Consider the following 20,413-nt stretch of genomic DNA (forward strand, 5'->3'; position numbering starts at 1 on the left):
TACTTATTTTGTACTTATTTAGTACAATTTTCATACTAGTTTCGTTCGGCAAGTTCAATAAGTGCGCATAACAGAGTTTAACTGACTCCATTCAGTTTCTTTTCCTTGTTAATTTCGTCTGGCTATATTTTCAACCTGAATCCTTCTCTCTTTTTTTTTATTATTTACTTCAGTGTAGCCTAAGGGTTTTTTTCCAAGTTTTTTTTTCCGTTTTTTCCAGTAAAATAGTTATTTTCTAAGCCTATATTTATATTTTTCACGTATTTTTAAAAACCCTTAACAAGTTTTTATGCTGATTGCCCTTCTATGGTCAAATTCAATTCATTATCTTCATATTTTTAAGAAGTGGGAGGGGGGTTGTTTAATTTTTGCAACCTATATTTTTTGAAATTATTTAAATTTTTTCTTCCGAAAGTTTTTGTGTTAGAAAAGTACTGTAGTTTTTCAGCTAATTTTTTAGAACACTTTTAATTAAGTTTTTCCCCGAATTTGCTAGTTCTCATTTCTTCTTTAAAATGCAATTTTTACGATATACTGGTTGCCAATTTTATCCCAGCTTTAATTACTATTGTATTTGCCAAAGAAAGAGAGACAATAATTCCGTTGCAAGGCTAAATAACTTTGAATTCGGTGCCTATTATCTGTGATTTATTGATAAGCTTGAATCTGGGAAAAATTACAAGAATGAATTTCTGTTAATAACTGCGAGTTTTCTTTTGTTGTGTAATGCTATATTTTATTTTCAAAGAAAAAAAGTGGATACTGTTTAGTTTGTGTTAGGGTTCAACGGATTGGGATTTGGGTGTTTGGGTTGGCACAGGTGAAAACCAATTGTTTAAACTAGGATTCTCCTGTGCCAGTTCGTTTTCTCAGATCGAATACATCGCTAGAGTTAAAATTATTACCTTGAACTATTATTGTGGTTTGCTTGTGACGATGGGGTTAATTTTTTTTTGGCTTATTTTTAATGGATTTTGTCGTTGGCTTTTACCTCCTGGTAAGTTTTTTGGTTATAATTTATTTTTATATTGTTTCTTTTACCTCGCACTTTTTTTGCTTTCTAAGCTTATTCTAAGTTTCGCTTAAATCTTTATAGCGCTTAATTATTGTCTTTAATTTTTTTTTCTTTTTACCAAAAATTATTATATTAAACTATAACTAATTATAATAAGATTACAGCTAGCTTCTACACATAGCCGGCACTTCATGTAAACCCTGGCCGTATTTTCCTATTATATAATTTTAAAATTCTTCAAAAACAATTTCTTTCAATTTCGACTGGAAGTGTCACCTCAGAGAGTCAAAGGTCAGTAGATGCTTCGCATTTACTTAACAACGAGAGACCAGCCACGATTGAGTTCGCTCCAAATTTGCTAGCTTCGAATGACCCTATTTCAGTAAACTAACCTCCTTCGCTTTTTTTTTTGTTTTTTTTAATTATCCCCCCAAAACATATATTTTTTCAATATACATATCAAAAGAATTGTCTTTTAATACTGATTCTAAATATGTATAATTTGATTAGTTTCACAACACCTATTTATAAGTTACGTGGCCTTACTTAATTTCTGTTATGAAATGTAGTCTAATTCGTTTTGACAAGTCTTGTCATTACACCATTCGCGAAGTTTTATCTCGTCTCGGAAACAAGCTATGATCTCACTTCAGATTGGAGCTTATTTCTTTTCTGGGAACTTACGAGTATTTAGGCTAAAAAAAATTTTTTATTTCTTTTCTACGTGACGGTAATAATTTTTTACTGGCGATATATATTGAAAGGCAAACTTTAATGTTATTTACATACCGATTAAAAAAATATAGATATTTCTTTAGAGCCTTTTTACTCGTTTTATTTTTTTTCCGTTATAATTGTTTTATTCAAATATTAATCTGCTGGGGGCTACGCTTGTTCTGCCTATCTCCGTTTCCTGGTCCAAATTTTTACTTTTCTTCTTTATAATATTTGCAAGTTTGTCTGAGGTCTCTATAGTGTGGTTTACAAGGCTCTGAATTCCAGCGTGGTTATGTTGCCTCGTCAAACATCTTTAATCTTTGCTTCTCCTAATGTTTGACCTTTTTCATAAGTGATTTAGCTACTTGTGCTGCTGACAAAACAACTTGTTGCTGTCCCTCTGGTTTCTTTACTTTTCTCCATAATTTCTCTCGTAAAGAGGTTTTTTTTAACGATGGCCCAGGTTTAGTGATATCGGTTTCTGTAGACGAATTTTCAGGGTCACATTCTGTTTGCTCGCGTCTGGTAGATGGCGTTTGTTCCAAAAGTCATTTTTGCGTTAAGACTGTAGATGATTCTAATGTATAAAAATCAGATAATTCATCGGTTCCTTCCAATTTTTCTTCTTCTGTGGATTTTACCTTTGGTTTATCACGTTTTAAACCCTTATGTTGTATTTGATGTTCTTCATAGCTAGTATCCGATGAGCATCGACTATTTCCCTTTTTCTGTTGTTGGTTGTGGAGAGTTTGTAGCCAAGACTGAGCTAAATACTCCTTCCACTCCTCCCAACCTTTGTGGTCATTAAAAAGGTCATAAAATTCATATGGTCTTCTGTTATATACTGGTGAAATGGTTTCCTCTATTTCTTCGTCTGAAAGAATAGGCTCTATTTTCCATGGTTTTGAAAAGATATCCCTTTTTTATTCTTTTATGGTGTACTACTTCTTCCTTTCCTTATACTGATGCTTTCGAACATATTCTACGCTATTTGGTAGAATTTTTACAATTCTGCAGGGCCCATCCCATTTCGGTTTTAACTCTTTGTCCCTTCCAGGTTGGTTTTGTCTACGTAAACCAAGTCTCCTAAACAGTAATTTGTTTTATTTTTGCTTGTTCGGTTATATTTTCTTTTTGTTCTGTTTTCGCATCTTCCAGATTGTCTTTAACTTGTTCCATAGCTTTTTTCATTTGCATCACCAATTCTTGCTTATATTGGTTTAGGTTGTAATATATTCTGTCATTTTGTATTTCATCTAAACAAATTCTGGGATCTCTTAGATGTTGCAAAAATGGCGTTTCTTTTAAGGAACGTGAAAAAGTCGTATTTATTGCAAAGACTACAAGTGGTAAATGTTCATCCCAATTTTCATTTTCCTCTCTTGTATGTATTTCCAGCATTTAAGCTAATTCCCTATGTTTACGTTCAACCTTTCCTTTATCTGCGGCCATACAAGACGATGTAAACCATCGTCTCACACCAAAATACTCTGTAATTTCGTCTAATAATTTGGCTCTAAAGCATGGCCCATTGTCGCTAAAGTGAAACTCTAGGAAAAATTACGTGTTCCAAGAATAGGCGATAGACCAAAACTTTCGCAATGGTTTTTGTCTTTTCGTCTTTAATTGGAAAAGCGTATAATTATGAATTAGAATGGTCGACTACAGTTAGTACGCACCTGTTTCCTTTCCTGGAAACTGGTAAACTTTCGCCTGTTCCCCAAATGTCTATTGACATTAATGCTCCTACCCCTGAAGGGGTGGGGTAGAGACTAAATTCGGCCCTATGGGTCTTTGGTGGCGACTTTTGTTTGGCCCACTATTGGCAGCTTTGTATGAAAGCTTTTACGTTTGAGTACATTTTTGTAAAATGAAAATTTCCCTTAAGCCTCCCCATAGTTTTTGCTTCTCCCATGTAACAGCCAATCGTTGCATGTACCATCTGTAAAATTTCTCTTTCCAGTGATTTTGGAATTACTGGTATAATTTTAAAGTCATTTTTTTCTATATTCTTGCGATGTTCTATGATATCTTATCAAAACAATTTTACTTTCGTCCAGATCGAAATTATCTAAGTCCTTTAAAAAACGTTCAAATTGTTCTGGCAGTTCCGTTCCTTTTGATAATAAGGATTTCATTACTAAGCAAAATCATCCTTATCTTGGTGATTTGTAATATTTTCATTAGATATTATTTCTAGCCCTTCCAGTCTGCTCTGGATGGTTGTTATGAAATTCCTTCCGTATCTGGATTTCGTGACAAATAGTCTGGTAAAATGTTTGTACGGCCCTTTATATATATTCGGGTATATGAATATGCTTGCAGACGTAGAATCCACCGTGTCAGCTGGGCTGAAGTATTTTTCATCGTATGTAGCCAAATTAATGATTTTTGGTCTACGCGTAAAATGAATTTTTTTCCAAGTAAAGATTGTCGAAAATATTCTGTAAAAACTACAACTGCCAAACATTCCCTCTCAACTGTCGAATATTTTCTTTCTGCCTCCGACAGTGACATGCTGGCGTATTGAACTATTTATTCTACTCCTTCAGAATTTATGTTTAATAATATGGCTCCTATACCATACCCCGAAGCATCTGTTTGCAAACAGATGTCTTGTGACAAATCTGGTAGTTTAAGTATTGGTGCCAGTAATAATTGCCTTTTTATTTCATTAGCGCTTGTTTTGCGTCCGCTGGACATTCGAATTTACCTGATTTTTTCAAAAGGTTTGTCAAATTTGCGCTTTTGTTGCGTAATTTTTAATATATTTTCTGAAATAGCTTAACAAACCACAAACAGATCTGCAGCTTTTTTGATCTTTAGGAGGCTGTAAATTTTCTATGACTATAAATTTTTCTGGATTTGGTGAAATAGTACCTTGGATTATCAGGTGTCCAAGAAAAACTAAATTTAGTACTACTATTTTTGACTTTTCTGGTTTTAATTTTAAGCCTGCTTTTTCAAACTTTTCCAGTATTTTTTTAAGTCCGACCAAGTGGTCTTCCAGGTTTTCATTAAACAGAATTAGATCATCTAAATATGCCAAGGTATCTTTTATTCTTCCTGGTTCGTTATCTTTTAACACCAAATTCATTAGTAGACTAAAACAATTTGGACTAAATGATAAGCCAAAAGGTATACGGTCAAATGTGAACGTTCTTCCATCGTCTAAGATTACTGTAAGTTTATGCTTTGTTTCTGCATCTAAAGCGATTTGCCAATATCCTGCTATTAAGTCAAAACTATTGTAATATTTTGTACCTCCTAGCGAATCTAAAATCGTTTCAATTCTTGGTAACTTCATCACGTCTTTTACCGTGCCGGCATTTAGTCCCCTAAAATCTATACATAATCTCCAGGTGTTATCTTTTTCCTGACTAGTGGAAAACACCAATCGCTAACACTTTCTTTAATTATTCCTTGATCTTCCATTTCCCTTATTTGGCTTTCTAGCCATGGTTTTAAATGATAAGGTGTTTTATACGGTGATTTTAAGTGAGTTAATCCGTAATCCACTTTGTGTCTTGCAAAAGTCCATTTGAAATCCCAAAGAATATTTTCCACACGAGTTTTTACGTTTTCCGGTAAATGTTTTAAATCAAATTGTTGCAAAAAATCCATTTTCGACATTCCATACTTTTCTCGTGGTTGCAGTTTTAATGAGTATAATTATTCGTGGCTAGTGAAATTTATGCCTAATTCTAGACTGTTTAGAGATTTTATCTCTGAATTTGAAATCTTTTCCACTGATCCAAGTTCTATCTGGTTCAGTCTTGCTTTATTATTACTTAGATTTGATAGTTTTAAGTATGTTATACTATTTTCTATTTTTATAACTTGATTTTCTACGAAAATCATGGGGTATTCTTTTATGGTGTATTCTCTTATCATGACGTCCATGGTTTTAACCTTTCCTTCTTTTGTATTTAATGTCACTAGAACTTGAGCTGTCGTTCCCCCTTCTATTGTAATTTTTTCGTGTATTTTTAGGTTATAATTCGAATCTTCACTTTCGTTATCTGTTGTTACGCAATTTTGCCTATTATTTTCATTTGCCTGGCTTATGGTTATTGTATCAGATATGGGTTCCCATACAATCCCATATTTTCTGATGGCATCTACTCCTAGAATACAAAGAAATGGTAGCTGCTTGCATATTATCACTGTTACGGTTATTTCTTTATCCCTTGTGCTAAATTTCAATGGGCATTCTCCCAAAATTGTCAGCCCGTGCCCTGTCACTGATGTCAGGGTATTCTGGGATCTCCTTACGTGATTTTTGACACTAGGAGGAAACCTCTTAAAAACTTCCTCTCGAATTAACGATTTAGATGCACCTGTATCTAGTAAACATGGTAAATTTTGAAAATACTCAATTTTAAAAAAATGCGGAATAAGAAAACTGTTATAATTTGCTTTTGCATTATATTGTCCTAAACTGGGTTGGTGTCTTTGTAATTAAACACCCGCTGTAACGCTTACATGCTGGTTTCTCTATTTAAATGCACGCCATTTGGTCACCAGTTTTCGGGATTATTCCTGTTCTCTTCAGTGTTGTTATTCTCGTCCTGGGTGTCGTTAACCCTTTGCCTCTTAGGCCTAAATTCAGGAATATTATTAGGTGTTTGCCAAGTATTATTTGTTCCCTGCCTTCGTAAATTTCTGCCCCCCCCTGCGTTCTGAACTGGTTGTTTGTCTTGTACGTCTGGCCTTCTTTGCGTATTCTATGCCAGAAATATGCCGCATAGTGGTTTGGTTTGCTACAATAATAGCAATAAAATTTTCTCTTAAATTGTTTGTTTGTTTCCTGTTTACTTCTAAATATTTTTGATCTGTCATTGTTGGTTCCCCAGCTATCTGCCTTTGGTTGGGGAGGGTGCCCATATTTTCTGTAGTTATTAGCTGCTAATATCTCAAGGTCATGGAATCTGTCAGCTATGTCTCTAGACGGCGACCCTTGGCCTCCGTCGCGCCTTTTTGGTTCACGATTTGTCTCCTCAAAGCTCACCCTTTTCTGTCTCCTTTCATATTTTATATTTCCTTGGGCTCCTGTGTTATTTATTGACATCTGATTAAACATTTTCATAGCCTCGTCAATTTTTACCTATGTTTCGACTAGTATTATAGCGTGCTCTAAATTTTCAGGTTTCCGTGATAATATTAGTCTTAATAACTTTTTTGGTAACCCTTGGGTAAAAGTATGTAGTTGTACGTTCTGTACTGTTTCGTCATTTCCGCCTTTCCCTAATTGTAAGCACACAGATCTACAAATTTTGTCTGCATATTCCCTAATACTAGTTGAGGTATTGAATGTCACTACCTCTGTTCTTAGCCTCTCATAGATGCTTGTGTCTACGAATCTTGTTTTAAAAGATTCAATTAGAGTACTGATGTCCTTGGGCTCTTTTTCCTTAATTACCTTAAAATGTTTAAGGGCGCTTCCCTTTAATCTGGCTTCAACGCATTGCTCTTTGACCTTATCCTCAAATTCTTCAGTTAGTTTGTCAAAAATTTTAAATTTTTCGATAAACTCATCTAAGTCTGAATTTCCCGCGTATTCTGGTATAAATTTTACGATTTCAAGTACTGTTGATAGGGAAGTCATTTTTTCCTCTGGTAAAGCCATTTTATTTCAATCTACTATTTTTATCTAGCCCTCTGGACTAAGTTTTTCTAAGGGCCACCAGCTGTTGTAAAGTGTATTTTATGGTATTCGGGTGGTGTAGTCGTAGATGCCTTAATTCTCCCTTTATAGGGGAGATAAATTATCCGGTCGTGCCTTAGGCTATGACCGAACTAATGAGGCGTACCGACTGGGTATATTCGAGGGGCTAAAGGTAGATCGTAGAGAGGTTGTCTAAAATACAATACTTTTATTCAATTAACATATATTAATTCCAGATATAGATATTCTACTGGGACTGGCTGTCCCAAATAGACCACAAGTCTCAGAAACTACTTTAATATATAATAAGATACAGATACTTACAATGATCCGACAGGATTCCAAGGTGTTTCAAAGAAGAACGGACCAGAGGTCGGTCCGGCATAAAATTAGTAACACTCTAAAATCTGCCCCTTCCTATAAAATGTATCTTTTATACATTTTTTTGAACCACCCCTTTCTATTTAACCAATCGATGCAATAGCTAGGAAGTGGTAATTTCTCAATTTCCCGTTAAGCAAAACCTGGCAAGATATCTTCCTTATCTTAATAAAAAGTTTTATTTCTAAAATTTGTATTTGCGTCTTAATATATTTTTACTAAATTCATAATTAACTAAATTAGAAAGCTTTACCACATTTTGTCATAGATAGTTCAAAAAGGGCTAATTTGATTGGAAATTGAAAGGGCTAGTGCCTTTTTAATAGTCGAAAGTGAATGGAGAGCTACTAACCCCCCTCTCATGCCAACCCTTTCCCCAAACACATTCAATCAAAGTTTAGAGATAGCCATTTTGTTCAAAGTAGTTGAAAGTTCTGTAAATTATGTATTTGAGGATGACAAAACCCCCAGAGCCCCCAGGGCAAATGTTGTAAGTTATGCCCTGGGGGCATATAAGGTTTTAATAGATAGTGTTGTGGCAAAAACTTCAAAAGGGGCTCAATCAAACACATCAAATCAAAATTTTGAGATAGCCATTTGTTCAACGTTGTTGAAAGGTCCGGAAATTGTGCCTTTGAGTAAGAAACCTCCCCCACAGCCTTCAGGGCAAGGGTTGAAGGTTTTTCCCTGGGGGCATATAAGGTTCTTATAGAAAGTGTTGTCGTAGAAAATTCAAAAAGGGCTCATTCAGTTGGAAATTGAAAGGGCTAGTGCCTTTTCTATAGTCAAAAGTGATTGGAGGGCAACTAACCCCCCTCTCACGCCCAACATTCTCCCAAACACACCCAATCAAAATTTTAAGATAGCCATTTTGTTCAACGTAGTTGAAAGTTCTGGAAATTAGGTCTTTGAGGACAACCCCCTCAGAGCCCTCGGGGCAAGGGTTGTAAGTTATGCCCTGGGGCTATATAAGGTTTTTATAGAAAGTATTGTTGTAGAAACTCCAAAAACGGATCGTTCGACTGGAAATTGAAAAGGCTAGTGCCCTTTTTAATAGTCGGAAGTGATTGGAGGGCAACTAACCTCTTTCTCACGCCCACCATTTCCCCAAACATATCCAATCAAAATTTTCCGAAAGCAATTTTGCTCAACGTAGTTGAAAGTTCTGGAAATTAGGTTTTAGAGGATGACAACCCCCCAGCCCTTAAGGCAACGGTTGTAAGTTATGCCCTGGGGGCATATAAGGTTTTTGTAGAGATCGTTGTGGTAGAAACTTCAAAAGGGATCGTTCGATTGGAAATTGAAAAGGCTAGTGCCTTTTTTAATAGTTGAAAGTGATTGGAGAGCAACTAACGCCCCTCTCACGCCCACCATTTCCAAAAACACATCCAATCAAAATTTTGAGCTAGCCATTTTTTCAAGGTAGTTGAAAGTTCTGGAAATTAGATCTTTGAGGATGACAACTCCCTCGCATCCCTCAGGACAAGGGTTGTAATTTATGCCCTGGGGGCATATAAGGTTTTTATAGAAACAGTTGTCGTAAAAACTCAAAAAGGGCTCATTCGATTGGAAATTGAAAGGGCTAGTGCCCTTTGTACTAGTCAAAAGTGATTAGAAGGCTTGACATTTTCATAGTAAACATTGATGTGGGTACAAAGTATTTTCTTTTTTTAGACCAGGGCACTTTGTATCAAAGGAGTTGTTGTAGAAACTTTGAAAACGACTCATTCGTTTGAAAATAGAAAGGGATAATGCCATTTTTAATAGTTGAAATTGATTGGAGGGCAACTAATCCCCCTCCAACGCCCACTCTCCCATTTGTCCATTATGTTTAAAAACTAAATATTACCTTAAGATTAAATCAAAACGCATCTGTGTTAATGCTAATTCCCAATAAGGCGTCTCAGCAGTGTCACAAGAACGACTGAGGGAATTATGTTCAAACTTTCGGGGCTACTTCTGCTCTTAAAATTTAACCAAATAAAAATAGCAAGTGTATCCAAGCTATAAAAGAAATTAAACAGATTTTTTGCCGAATGGTATCAAGTTTTCTATTTCAGGTCAACTAGAGGAGGTATGAAACTAACTTAAACACTACTATTCGTGTCCAGATCTTTAAAAGGGTGTATTTTGTTCAAAATTTCTGAAAATTTTTCTCCAGCATACAAATAGCACGCCAAACTATAAAGTCTTAAAAAAACGAAAAGAATTAAACTATTATTTTCTTTTTCCCTAAAAAGACTACTTCAATATAAGAAAAAAAGAAATTAATTAAAAAACTTTTTGCACAAAATATGTTTTTCAAAAAAATTAAACAACTCCATTAGACCAAAAATGAGCAAAAATAAAATAAAACAATCCACCAAGCGTCAAACTACCACAAATCAGCATCGATAAATAAATGAAACTCAAAACAAACATAAATTACAATAAATAATCGAGTCAAACTCATAAAGAGCAGAAATTAACATGAGTAGGGCTCAAAACCTCCATGCCTTCCCAAGGAGTTATAGAAAATATAGTTTCGATATATTTTCCCTCTTTGTGTTTCTTTTTTTTTGGGGGGGGGGTGTCATATTCTTATGATCTAAAATTAGGTACTCCATAATAAAATGATTTGAAACAAGCAATTTTAGCCCAATATTTTTAAAGACACAGAAAAAATGGATGACATAGTTCTTAATACAAAGCTTTTAAACATAAATTGTGAGATATCACACATCTTTTAAGATAAAGTGACTAAGAGCCAATACAGCTGCTACTGTCCTGAAAGTACTACCCTATGTGCATCTTGTATCCTAAGTTCTCAGTAAATCCTTGTCTCTTATCAACATTTTTTGGAGCTCCTATTGGTTGTAGGTAATTGGTTGTAGGTAAACAACCTACAACCTAATTACCTACAACCTATTGGTTGTAGGTAATTGGTTGTAGGTGTATTGGTTGTAGGTAAACAATAATCAGAGAAAGTTTGTTTCAGGGCAATTAAAAGTTTGGGGATGCATTGCCTTTCCTAAAAACTGTAAGTTTCCCATATCTCAAGTATATAAATTGTTGATAATTAGTTTCCAGTATGTATATTATAGGAAATTTCTGAGATTGTGAAAAAACTTGAAAGACCATTTCATAGAATATTTGAATTTTGCATAAGAGGTGTAAGGGTCTGTATAAGTTATCCAAAATTCTTACAGTTCTATGAAGAAGAAGATGATATTTAATCATGTTGCATGAAAAAGTTTTTCATTTACATCCATTAGTACTAGCTTGAGTATGAATCAAATTATGGGAATAGGGAGAAGATATTTTTGCAATTATAATATATTCATCTGTAGCTTACCCTCTGGTTGGTCTTTCAACCTCATTAAGAAGGAGATTATCTTCAATCATGTTAAATGACAAATTATTTCCATTTATTTTCCTTGTTACATTTTCTTTAAGATAACAGGAACATGAAGAACCTAATTTTGTAAAAATAATATATGAATCTATGGCTTACCTTTCTGGTGGGTAAGCCATGGAAGAAAGATAGCATCTTGGATCACATTTAATGGCATTATTTTTCATTTGTTTCCCTTGATAATAGCCTTATTTTTCTTTTAAAGAACGGAATAAGAATAATTTAATATTGTAAAAATAATATATGAATCTATGGTTTACCTTTCAGGTAGACCTTACAATCTCATATAAAAGAAGATTAGCTTCAGTCATGTTAAATGACAATAATTTTTAATTTATTCTCCTTGATGATAGATTTATTTTTCGTTGAAATAAGAGGAATAAGAAGAATTTAATTTTGTAAAAATAACACATGAATCTATGGTTTATCTTTCTGGTGGACCCTATAATCTCACGAAGATGGAGATTATATTCAATCACGTTAAATGACAAGTATTTTCATTAATTTTTCTTGATTCAGCTACATTTGTCTTTAAAATAATAGGAATATGAAGAAGTTAATTTCACAAAAATAATATATAAATCTATGCCTTACCTTCTGGTGGCACAAACGCAGCAAATATTTTCCAAGGAACATTTAGAAGTCTCAGTACTGCCTTACCAATGTTCAATCTTTCATCTTCTCCTTTTAAGGTAAAAGAATCCTTGAACTGATTAAACCATAGTTTAATTCCATAATTCAGAGAATGATTTGTCTTCTTTAAAATTGCGTCAACATGGTTCTTGAGAAAAAAAAATTCAATAACAAAGCAGTACTTAGATTTTTGATTAGTAAGAAAAGAAAAGAAGGTGCTTGTATGAGACACCCTTTACCTAATATTCTTCATCTAAGTAGAACATTAGTATAACCGATTTTTTTTGTTGATGTTTTGTCTTTAAAACAAATTTGGGGTATATATTTTGGACAGGTGGTGTTGTCAGGTGCATTTAATCCATTTTATTGCAGCAAACAGTATTATCAACAAGCTTTAGACGTTTATCAAAACTAGCTAAGTGTATATATCGGCGGAAAAACAATAGTTATTCGCAAAAGTTGAGATTCTTGAAAAGTAAGCCAAGACTGAATTATGGCATTATATTATTATCTTGGAGACTGAACAAAAGAAAAATGGGAAAAATAAAAACGGCATATCTCTAAATGCAGTAAAAATTGAAAATTGACCTTTTTTCTTGTTATCCAGACAAACCTAAATTATGTAGTGTTTGTATTTCTGAATACTAGAAGTGTAAATATTGAGAGTTCATGGCATAAATTACAACTTTTCCCGAACTTTTAAGTCAAGATCACGGCTGTATCAAGGATTATTAAAGGGTAGGGGGGGGGGAGGTGGTATAGAACGTACTAAAATTTGTTTATGCACATTTTCTTACTTTTTCATGAGCCGGATAAAAATTAGAGGGAGGAGGGGATCAAACCTGGCTTCCTACCCCCTAGATACAGCCTTGGTAAAGATTGTCCAACTCTTTCATTCCTAATCCTGAAAATTATAGATTTCTTCCGAGAACAAAAATTTTTATTTTACTTTTGAGTGCGTTAGAAAAAGATTTTTTTAGTTGTTTTTAATATTCTAATTTTACTCTTATTAATATATATATATATATATATATATATATATATATATATATATATATATATATATATATATATATATATATATATATATATATATATATATATATATATATATATATATATATATATATATATATATATATATATATATATATATATATATATATATATATATATATATATATATATATAAGTAGGTTTCGAAGTCTCGAGTTGGTTTTAAAGGCATTTTGAGAAACTTTCTGCCAAAATACGTGTTCCAGAGTAATTGGACCGCTAATGGCAGATCAAATGAGAGGAGCTGTTTGTACGCGCCGAGATATATATATATATATATATATATATATATATATATATATATATATATATATATATATATATATATATATATATATATATATATATATACACATATATATATATATATATATATATATATATATATATATATATATATATATACATATATATATATATATATATATATATATATATATATATATATATATATATATATATATATATATATATATATATATATATATATATATATATATATATATATATATAATTTACCGAGGGGGGCGCCCACCTAACGTAGTCTAAAGTAGTTTAATTTATCTAATTAATGCAAGTTTGCATTAATTAAACATGCTCCTAACGTAAGTTTATGGGATCAACCTATTTTGCACCCCCTCCCCGAAAAAATCCTGGATCCGCCCCTGAAACAATCACATCTATTCCACCAGTTATTAGAAGAAAAAAAATGCCTTATTTTCACAAATTTCATCAACCCCCCGCCCCCTTTTTTAGAAATCTTACATAAGATAATCATTTAAGTCCACTGTATATAAATAATAGATTAAGTAATAATTTGTATATAAATTAAGTAATACCTGTGAGATGGGACAGTTGCAAACCACTTGGCCGGCTCACCAAGCTTTTTTCTGATTTCGCAAATACGAATAATACAATTTTGAACCATTTCATATTAATATCTGAGACTGTGCGCTGGCGCAAGCTCGGAAGACTATTAGTAATAAAAATACCGAGCCATCGAAGAGAATCTACGAAAGGGATAGTGAAGCCACTACAGTGATATCCAACACTAAATTTTTTTAATCAACAAATCCAGTTTAAAAACAATCTTGTAACTGATCTTCATTGTCATAATTTTTCCACAAAACCTATATGCAGTTATATAAACGATTAATCAACAAATTAAGCAAAATTAATCAAGTTTCAAATCTAGTAGTATATCAAAACGGTAATTTTTACTTTTTTGTAGAAATAAAAAAAACAACAAATTACTGAAGGAAATATTCCTATCAATGAAGACTCACCTTAAATTCTCTATTTTCCTTGATTCGGATCTGCAATCTCGTTACTTCACCAAGCTGTGGCTTACCCTCTAATCTATATTGCGTCTGAATTTTCCAATTGTTTGCTTTGAAAAAACCTTCTCCTGAAATTAGTCTTTTTTCGAAAGAAGGCAATAAAATTTGTTGGAGGAAAGACTTTCACTCAAAAAGACCTATTACACAAAAGGACTCCCAAAAAGGAACTGGTAACAAGTGGAACCAAAAGAATCTATTCCCCTCTCCCCGTTTACGGACGGCCCTGGGTGCAATAGATGACTCTTACAGAGTCATCTTAATAGATGACTCTGGGTGCAATAGATGATCATGAATTATATAAAATAGATAATTTACATGGATAGTAAATAGTGTTGGAACCTATATCGATCCCTCAGGGATACCAGAGCCAGAATCTGTAGTTTTAGTATTACACGAACTTTTGTTTAGTTAAGTTAGGATGGCTTGCTTGGATTAAGTTATGTTGTGGCTGGGTTTTGTGGGGTCAGGCTATATGGGTTCATCGATGCTGGGTTGTTTTGAAACCAAAAACCAAGCATATAAGGTTTTTTATGGAATGGGTGGTCGAATTAAATTCAGATGGGTCTCATTTTATTTTAAATTGAAAGGTATAGTGCCCTTTTTATGTGTCAAAGTGATTTGAGAGACAAGTATTTGTCCAATAAGAGTCATACTTACTCCCGCCATTTACCCGTGCCTTTTAAACATTTGCCTCTCAATTACTTGGACTATTTGTCTTAGCTTCATCTACAATTAGCCATGTCTTGATGCCTACTGCAAAATACTTGATTTTCAATTCAAAATTAACGACAGGTGCTTAGCCTTTGCACCTGTCTTAATATTGATGCTAAAACTTTCGTCCAGTTAAAAAGAAAAAAGAGTTTCGAATCAATTTCACCTTGAATTTGTTATCTCCTTTCCTCAAGTGCCGAAATAGTTGGAGTTTTTAACATTAATATGATACTTTTACCATCTTCAAGACCAGAAAATAATATACCTGCTATAAACTGCTTTTCTACAGTAGCAAAAGAAAAATCGAAAACGTTCTTCAAGTTTTTTCATAAATCTAAACTCTGTAATGTTCTACTTTAAGCAGCCATGTATTTGAAAATCCTAGCTATCAAATACTTTTTGAAAAATCCATAGAACATAGAGCTAAGATAACAAGGACCCTTAGTTTTGATTATCGTTGTCGCTTGTCTTCTAATGCAGATAATGTGAACTTCTACTTGATGTCATGGCTTCAGGTTAGGCTCGATGCAACCATCCTCGAGAAAATTACTAAGAAGACATATAGTTTTGACAAGAAAATGTTTTAAATAAATTCACAGTTGCCCGTTTAAAGGGAGTATATATATTTAATATCCTTTTATTTTAAGTCATGAGGTGTGAATTAAGCAACAACAATTGAATTAAGAATATCTGTCGTGAATTCAATTCCTCCTTCCTGCTTAATACATTCCTTATTCAACCGTAATTTTCTGTATATATCTAAACTCCATAATAGCATAATTATCGTGTTATTCTTTGGTTTAAAGTTGCGTTTTCGTTTGCAATTTAATATGATTTGTGGCTCTGTCTTGTTCCATGTCTTTTTCATTAGCTGTTCAGAGTCTTCTGTCATTTTGTGTAATTTCGCACCTGCGGTAGGTACAAGTATTAAACATTATTTCCTCCTTATATCATTTACAGACCCTAAAATAACACGTTATTTATTCAACAGTAATTTTCTGCAAAACAATTTTTCATCTTCTGTATTTTTGCATGCGTCATAGATACTAAAAACGATACGTCAACAATTGGGGTGGAAATAATGTAATTTCTGCTCTTGAAATGTTCTCATAATACAACATCACTCGTATATTTTTTTCTCTCCAAAATTAAGTTTTTAAACGAATTTTCTTGAACTTGTGACCTATCTAAATGGTTTTTTTGAGGCCAGAAAATAGCAGGGGGTCAATTCTCCAAAAAACTATGGAGCCGTTTCTGAGATAAAATTAATATTTACATAAACAATTATTGTTCATTTAAAGAGATTAGTTATTGTAGCATATATATCCGCTATGGAAATCTCCTGTTCGTTCTGATTGCAGGAAACTAGCCTATACAGAAGGAAGAGGTTGCCATGATTCATTAATTTCTTATATTCGGACTTTTTCACTAGACAAAGATTTTGATAAAATCATTGGAAAAAAAATATTACCTTCTATTATTTCTTTGTTTATATAATTTGGTATATTATTTGGAAAAATTTTCTATTCTCAACTCTCCCCACCCCATAACTTTAATGAAAAACATATTGGGATATATGAGCCGTGAAAAATACCTTTTTAAGAAAGATTTTTTTTCTCTTCAATTTTCAAAACGGGCTTTTTCTTAATTAAATACACTAAAATATATTCTGATAGTAGTAGGACTCATGGGAATTACAAGCCAAAAGGTTTGAGGGGGGACGGGGAACTTTAACAACTGTTCTCCAACCTCAATGATGGTGTTATCAATGACCTTATTGCTTGCAACCTCAGTTCTGGTTAAAAAAATTTGAAGGCCTTTAGCTTTAATAAGAGTTCCGTAAGATCGAGGCTATTTCTTTGAAACTTCTTTTGTGACTTCGGAAAGGCATTCATAGCTGTGGTCTGTTTGCTTAGTAGACTTTGGTACGCTGGCTCCAGAAAAGAGAAGTTATCGTGGACTGCATCATCCAAGCCGTTCATTAAGGCTCTGAGGGTGCCACAGAGCTCCTTAGCATAGAACGATTTCAAATAATCCTTTTGTTCTGCTCCAAAATTAGAAATTGCCTATTAATAACTAGCAGGCAGCACATTTAAGATGGTGTTTAAGTCGGAACTCGTCTTTGCTATTGAACAAAATTTTTCCACTGCTGCTTTTGAAGCCTCAATTTGCTTATTTATCTGATCCGGGTCACAGACGAGAGCATCCAATATTTTGCGTGACGGCCTGAGACTTCTGTTTGTAGTCAGAAAACTCAGCTGTTCAGCCTGAAGCTTTTCTACAAGAACCTTTGTCTTGAATATGATTTGGATCATGAGCATAAGCGTCAGAATAAAACCAACACAGGTAACGTGGCGGTAAGAACTTGGTCGTTTTGTTTTATTATCCTGTCCTCGTTCTGTTATATTAACTGTTCAAAAAATTCAACAATGGTGTCAATGCTAGTACGCAACGCTGTCAAAGTCTTTGACCTGCATGTCCATTTTGATAATGCCAGATTCCTTCACTTCAGTGCCGATTCATCTCTTTCAAGTGCTCGTTTTTAAACAAAAACTCATTTCGTTATACCCGTAAAGAAGAAGTGCCTCTTCTGTAAGGTTTCAAATATTTTTCAGACTGTGGGATTGTTGCTGCAGGTGTGATTCAAGATGAGATTCTCTCTACGAGCCTTGAATCGAAAGTAGCATACTTGTATTCTCAGTTTGCGTTATGTGTTCCTGGATACACTGTCGAATACCAGGTATATTACTTGCATGATCATAGCTTTGAAACATAAGAGCTTCTTTGCTTACACCTTCCTTTTCTAAAACTTCCAGAGTTCTGTTTGGTAGTAATTCACGGGATGTTTGATTTTTTTTTTTTTTTTTTTTTTTTTTTTTTTTTTAGGTGCTGATGCGGCCAATAGGTTGCAAAAAACCATCTCAGTGGCTAAAATCCACTTAGGCTCACTGTTTCTGTGAAAATTGGCATTGTGCTGTTTACGATAGTATTTGTCAAATATATTCATGCATCCCAAGCACTTTGTTTTTACTCCATTCGTTCTTAAACTCCACATATGCAAGTCCTTCAGTAATTTAGTTAGAAAATGGCTGTAATTTAGTAATTTAGTTAGAAAATGGCTGTGTATTTTCGTTGGCAATATTTTCAGCGCTAAAGTATGCCACCAGGCATGTGCGCTGTTTTGTGACATTTATTTATGTATGTGTTATAAATAAAAATACTCTACTCTACTCTACCCTTCCATTAATCTGTTCTTTTGCACTTTTGTTCAATCTGTTGCACAATCTGTTAAATCTTTTGCACAATCTGTTCTTTTGTTCTTTTGCATTTTGTTCAATCTGTTCAATCTGTACAATTTGTTCAATCTTTTACACAATCTGTTCTTTTGTTCTTTTGCACCTGATCAATCACCCAACTGACGTAATTTGCGAAGTTAGGAATTGATATTTTGGTCCCTTGGGTGGACGCTGCTTTCCTTACTACCAATAGCTCATAATCTACGAGCCGCCTGATCTGTTGCAACGCTTAAATCAGACCTCACCACCTTGCAAGTAGCTGGTACTAGTTGCTACCGAATGAGGCTTTCTCCCATTGTTTCCGGTCGGTAAAACCTCTGCATTTACCGACGAGTGTCGGAATTTTGGAAGATGCCATGTACATATTTCAATGTACTTTATGTAACCGCACGGAAAATTGTGGCACCGTCCAAAGATCGTTGCGCGAATCGGTAAAACCGCTGCTTTTTGCCAACTGGGATTGAGATTTCGGTCTATGCCAGTATTTTTATGTTCTTTTTTAACGAATTAAAAATTGTGGCTCTATCCGTAAAATAACGGCATAACTGGGTAAAACCACTGAGCTTATAGACCAAGATAAAAAATTCGGTCAAATTCGGTCACCGTTTAAATTTACCCATTAAAGTTTTTATCTCTAAATACAGTAAAATTTTGTTGAAAGTGCGCTTTCCTTTCGGTTTTCGTTTGTTCTTTCTACAGCGTGTGCTGTATTTTTATTAATTTATTTATTTTATTTTTTTATTTATTTATTACCCGTCAAAAAAAGGTACAAAAGACGGAGTATCACTAAAAAAAAAAAAAAGAAACACAAAAAACAAATTACAACACATTACACATAATCGAACAAATTACAAAGACGAGAAGCAAAAACTCAATTATACACTGCACTGCAGGTACGTAAGAAATTTTGCTTTTTAAACTCTCAAGTACTAAAGAAACATAAGCAATATGATTGATAACTTCAAATTAACTGACCTAACCTACAGCAAAATACTTGATAACTTCAATTCAAAATCAACGGACTCAATCAACTAGTCTAAATATGACAAAAGACGGTAAAACGACTAAATATGATAAGAGATGTGCAAGAAAAATTGAATGGACAGCAATTTACTGCCTTAGCAAACGGTACCAAGGGTGGGAAGAAACTTTCTCGTTGTACCGTTTAATTTGCACAATTATAGCTGCCATCGGGTCCTCAATTTTAAAATTGTTAACAAGGTACGAATTTCTTGTCCCCGGCGGGAGCCGCAACAAGAACTTCGCATACTTAAAAAACGCCGATCTGAGCTTTCTTTTCTCTGGCTCGGGAAAAATTCTCCAAAACGGGCTTAGATACAGGAAATGGGGAAGGGATACTGCGTTATAAAGTCGAGCCAGAATTAAGCGGTTGAAACAGATTTTAGATGAGACTATTCTACTGTAAGCAAAAGCCAGGCGTTTCCAGAGATGATCAATAAGAAGGGAGCGGGTAGTTTTGAGATCCTTTCCAATTGGTAAACCAAGGTAAATAATTTTCGAGACAGGGGCTACAGACAGTTCTCACAGACGAGACCTCTTCTTGGCACCAGTTTAACAGAAAAATATCCGACTTCTGCGGGTTAAATTCAAGGCCAATGCGACTGTAATTTGATTGTAGTGTGGGGAAGGTGGTCTCTGTACCTGCGACTGTGCGGCTGGGGTTCAGAATGTCATCGGCGTAGGCTATCATTGTAACATCTATCCCCCGAGCTATGCATGTTGTCTCGATAGTAGACTGTGGTTCAATAATATAATTATTAAAGGCACAAGGAGATATGACTGATCCTTGTCGAGCACCCGTTTTTACTGGGACTGCAGGATTCCCTTGGTAGGACAGCATCACGTCTGGTGTATATTCAGTGAGGGCTCGACCATGGCTAGGAAATAGGAGTTCAGTCTGTAGGAGGTCGTACATGTCTTTAATGGGTAGTAGGATGTCCTTCTGTACACCTCTATTTTCCATATCCAGAACGAGTTGGTCATGGAGAAGTGATTCGTAGGTACGGCAGACGTCATGTAGAACATAACAATAGACTCCTTTGATTCATCAGCTTCAATCAAGACTGAAGCCGAAGCAGAAATGGCGTGGCCGCAACCAAGACCCCTCTGGAACTCAAACTGGAAAGGGGGAGTCCAGCATTTTTCTTGGATTTCATCAATGCCCAAAAGTTCGAAGATTTT

The 20,413-nt window shown here is 34.1% G+C and overlaps 1 protein-coding gene across 1 annotated transcript in view; it reads right to left on the reverse strand.

The window, feature by feature from the left end:
- Nucleotides 1-20,413, reverse strand: part of LOC148941252 (sodium/calcium exchanger 3-like) — a 90,670-nt gene that overhangs the window by 44,587 nt on the left and 25,670 nt on the right. The window contains exons 5-6 of the mRNA XM_089103813.1: nucleotides 14,151-14,272; nucleotides 11,770-11,956 (exon numbers count right to left, since the gene is read on the reverse strand). Coding sequence (XP_088959939.1) covers nucleotides 11,770-11,956; nucleotides 14,151-14,272 — 309 coding nt within the window. The remainder of the gene's footprint in view (nucleotides 1-11,769; nucleotides 11,957-14,150; nucleotides 14,273-20,413) is intronic.

The sequence above is a fragment of the Artemia sp. Qi Xiang Cuo genome, chromosome 18 (genome assembly GCF_049724085.1).
Source record: "Artemia sp. Qi Xiang Cuo chromosome 18, ASM4972408v1, whole genome shotgun sequence".
Classification (NCBI taxonomy): domain Eukaryota; kingdom Metazoa; phylum Arthropoda; class Branchiopoda; order Anostraca; family Artemiidae; genus Artemia; species Artemia sp. Qi Xiang Cuo.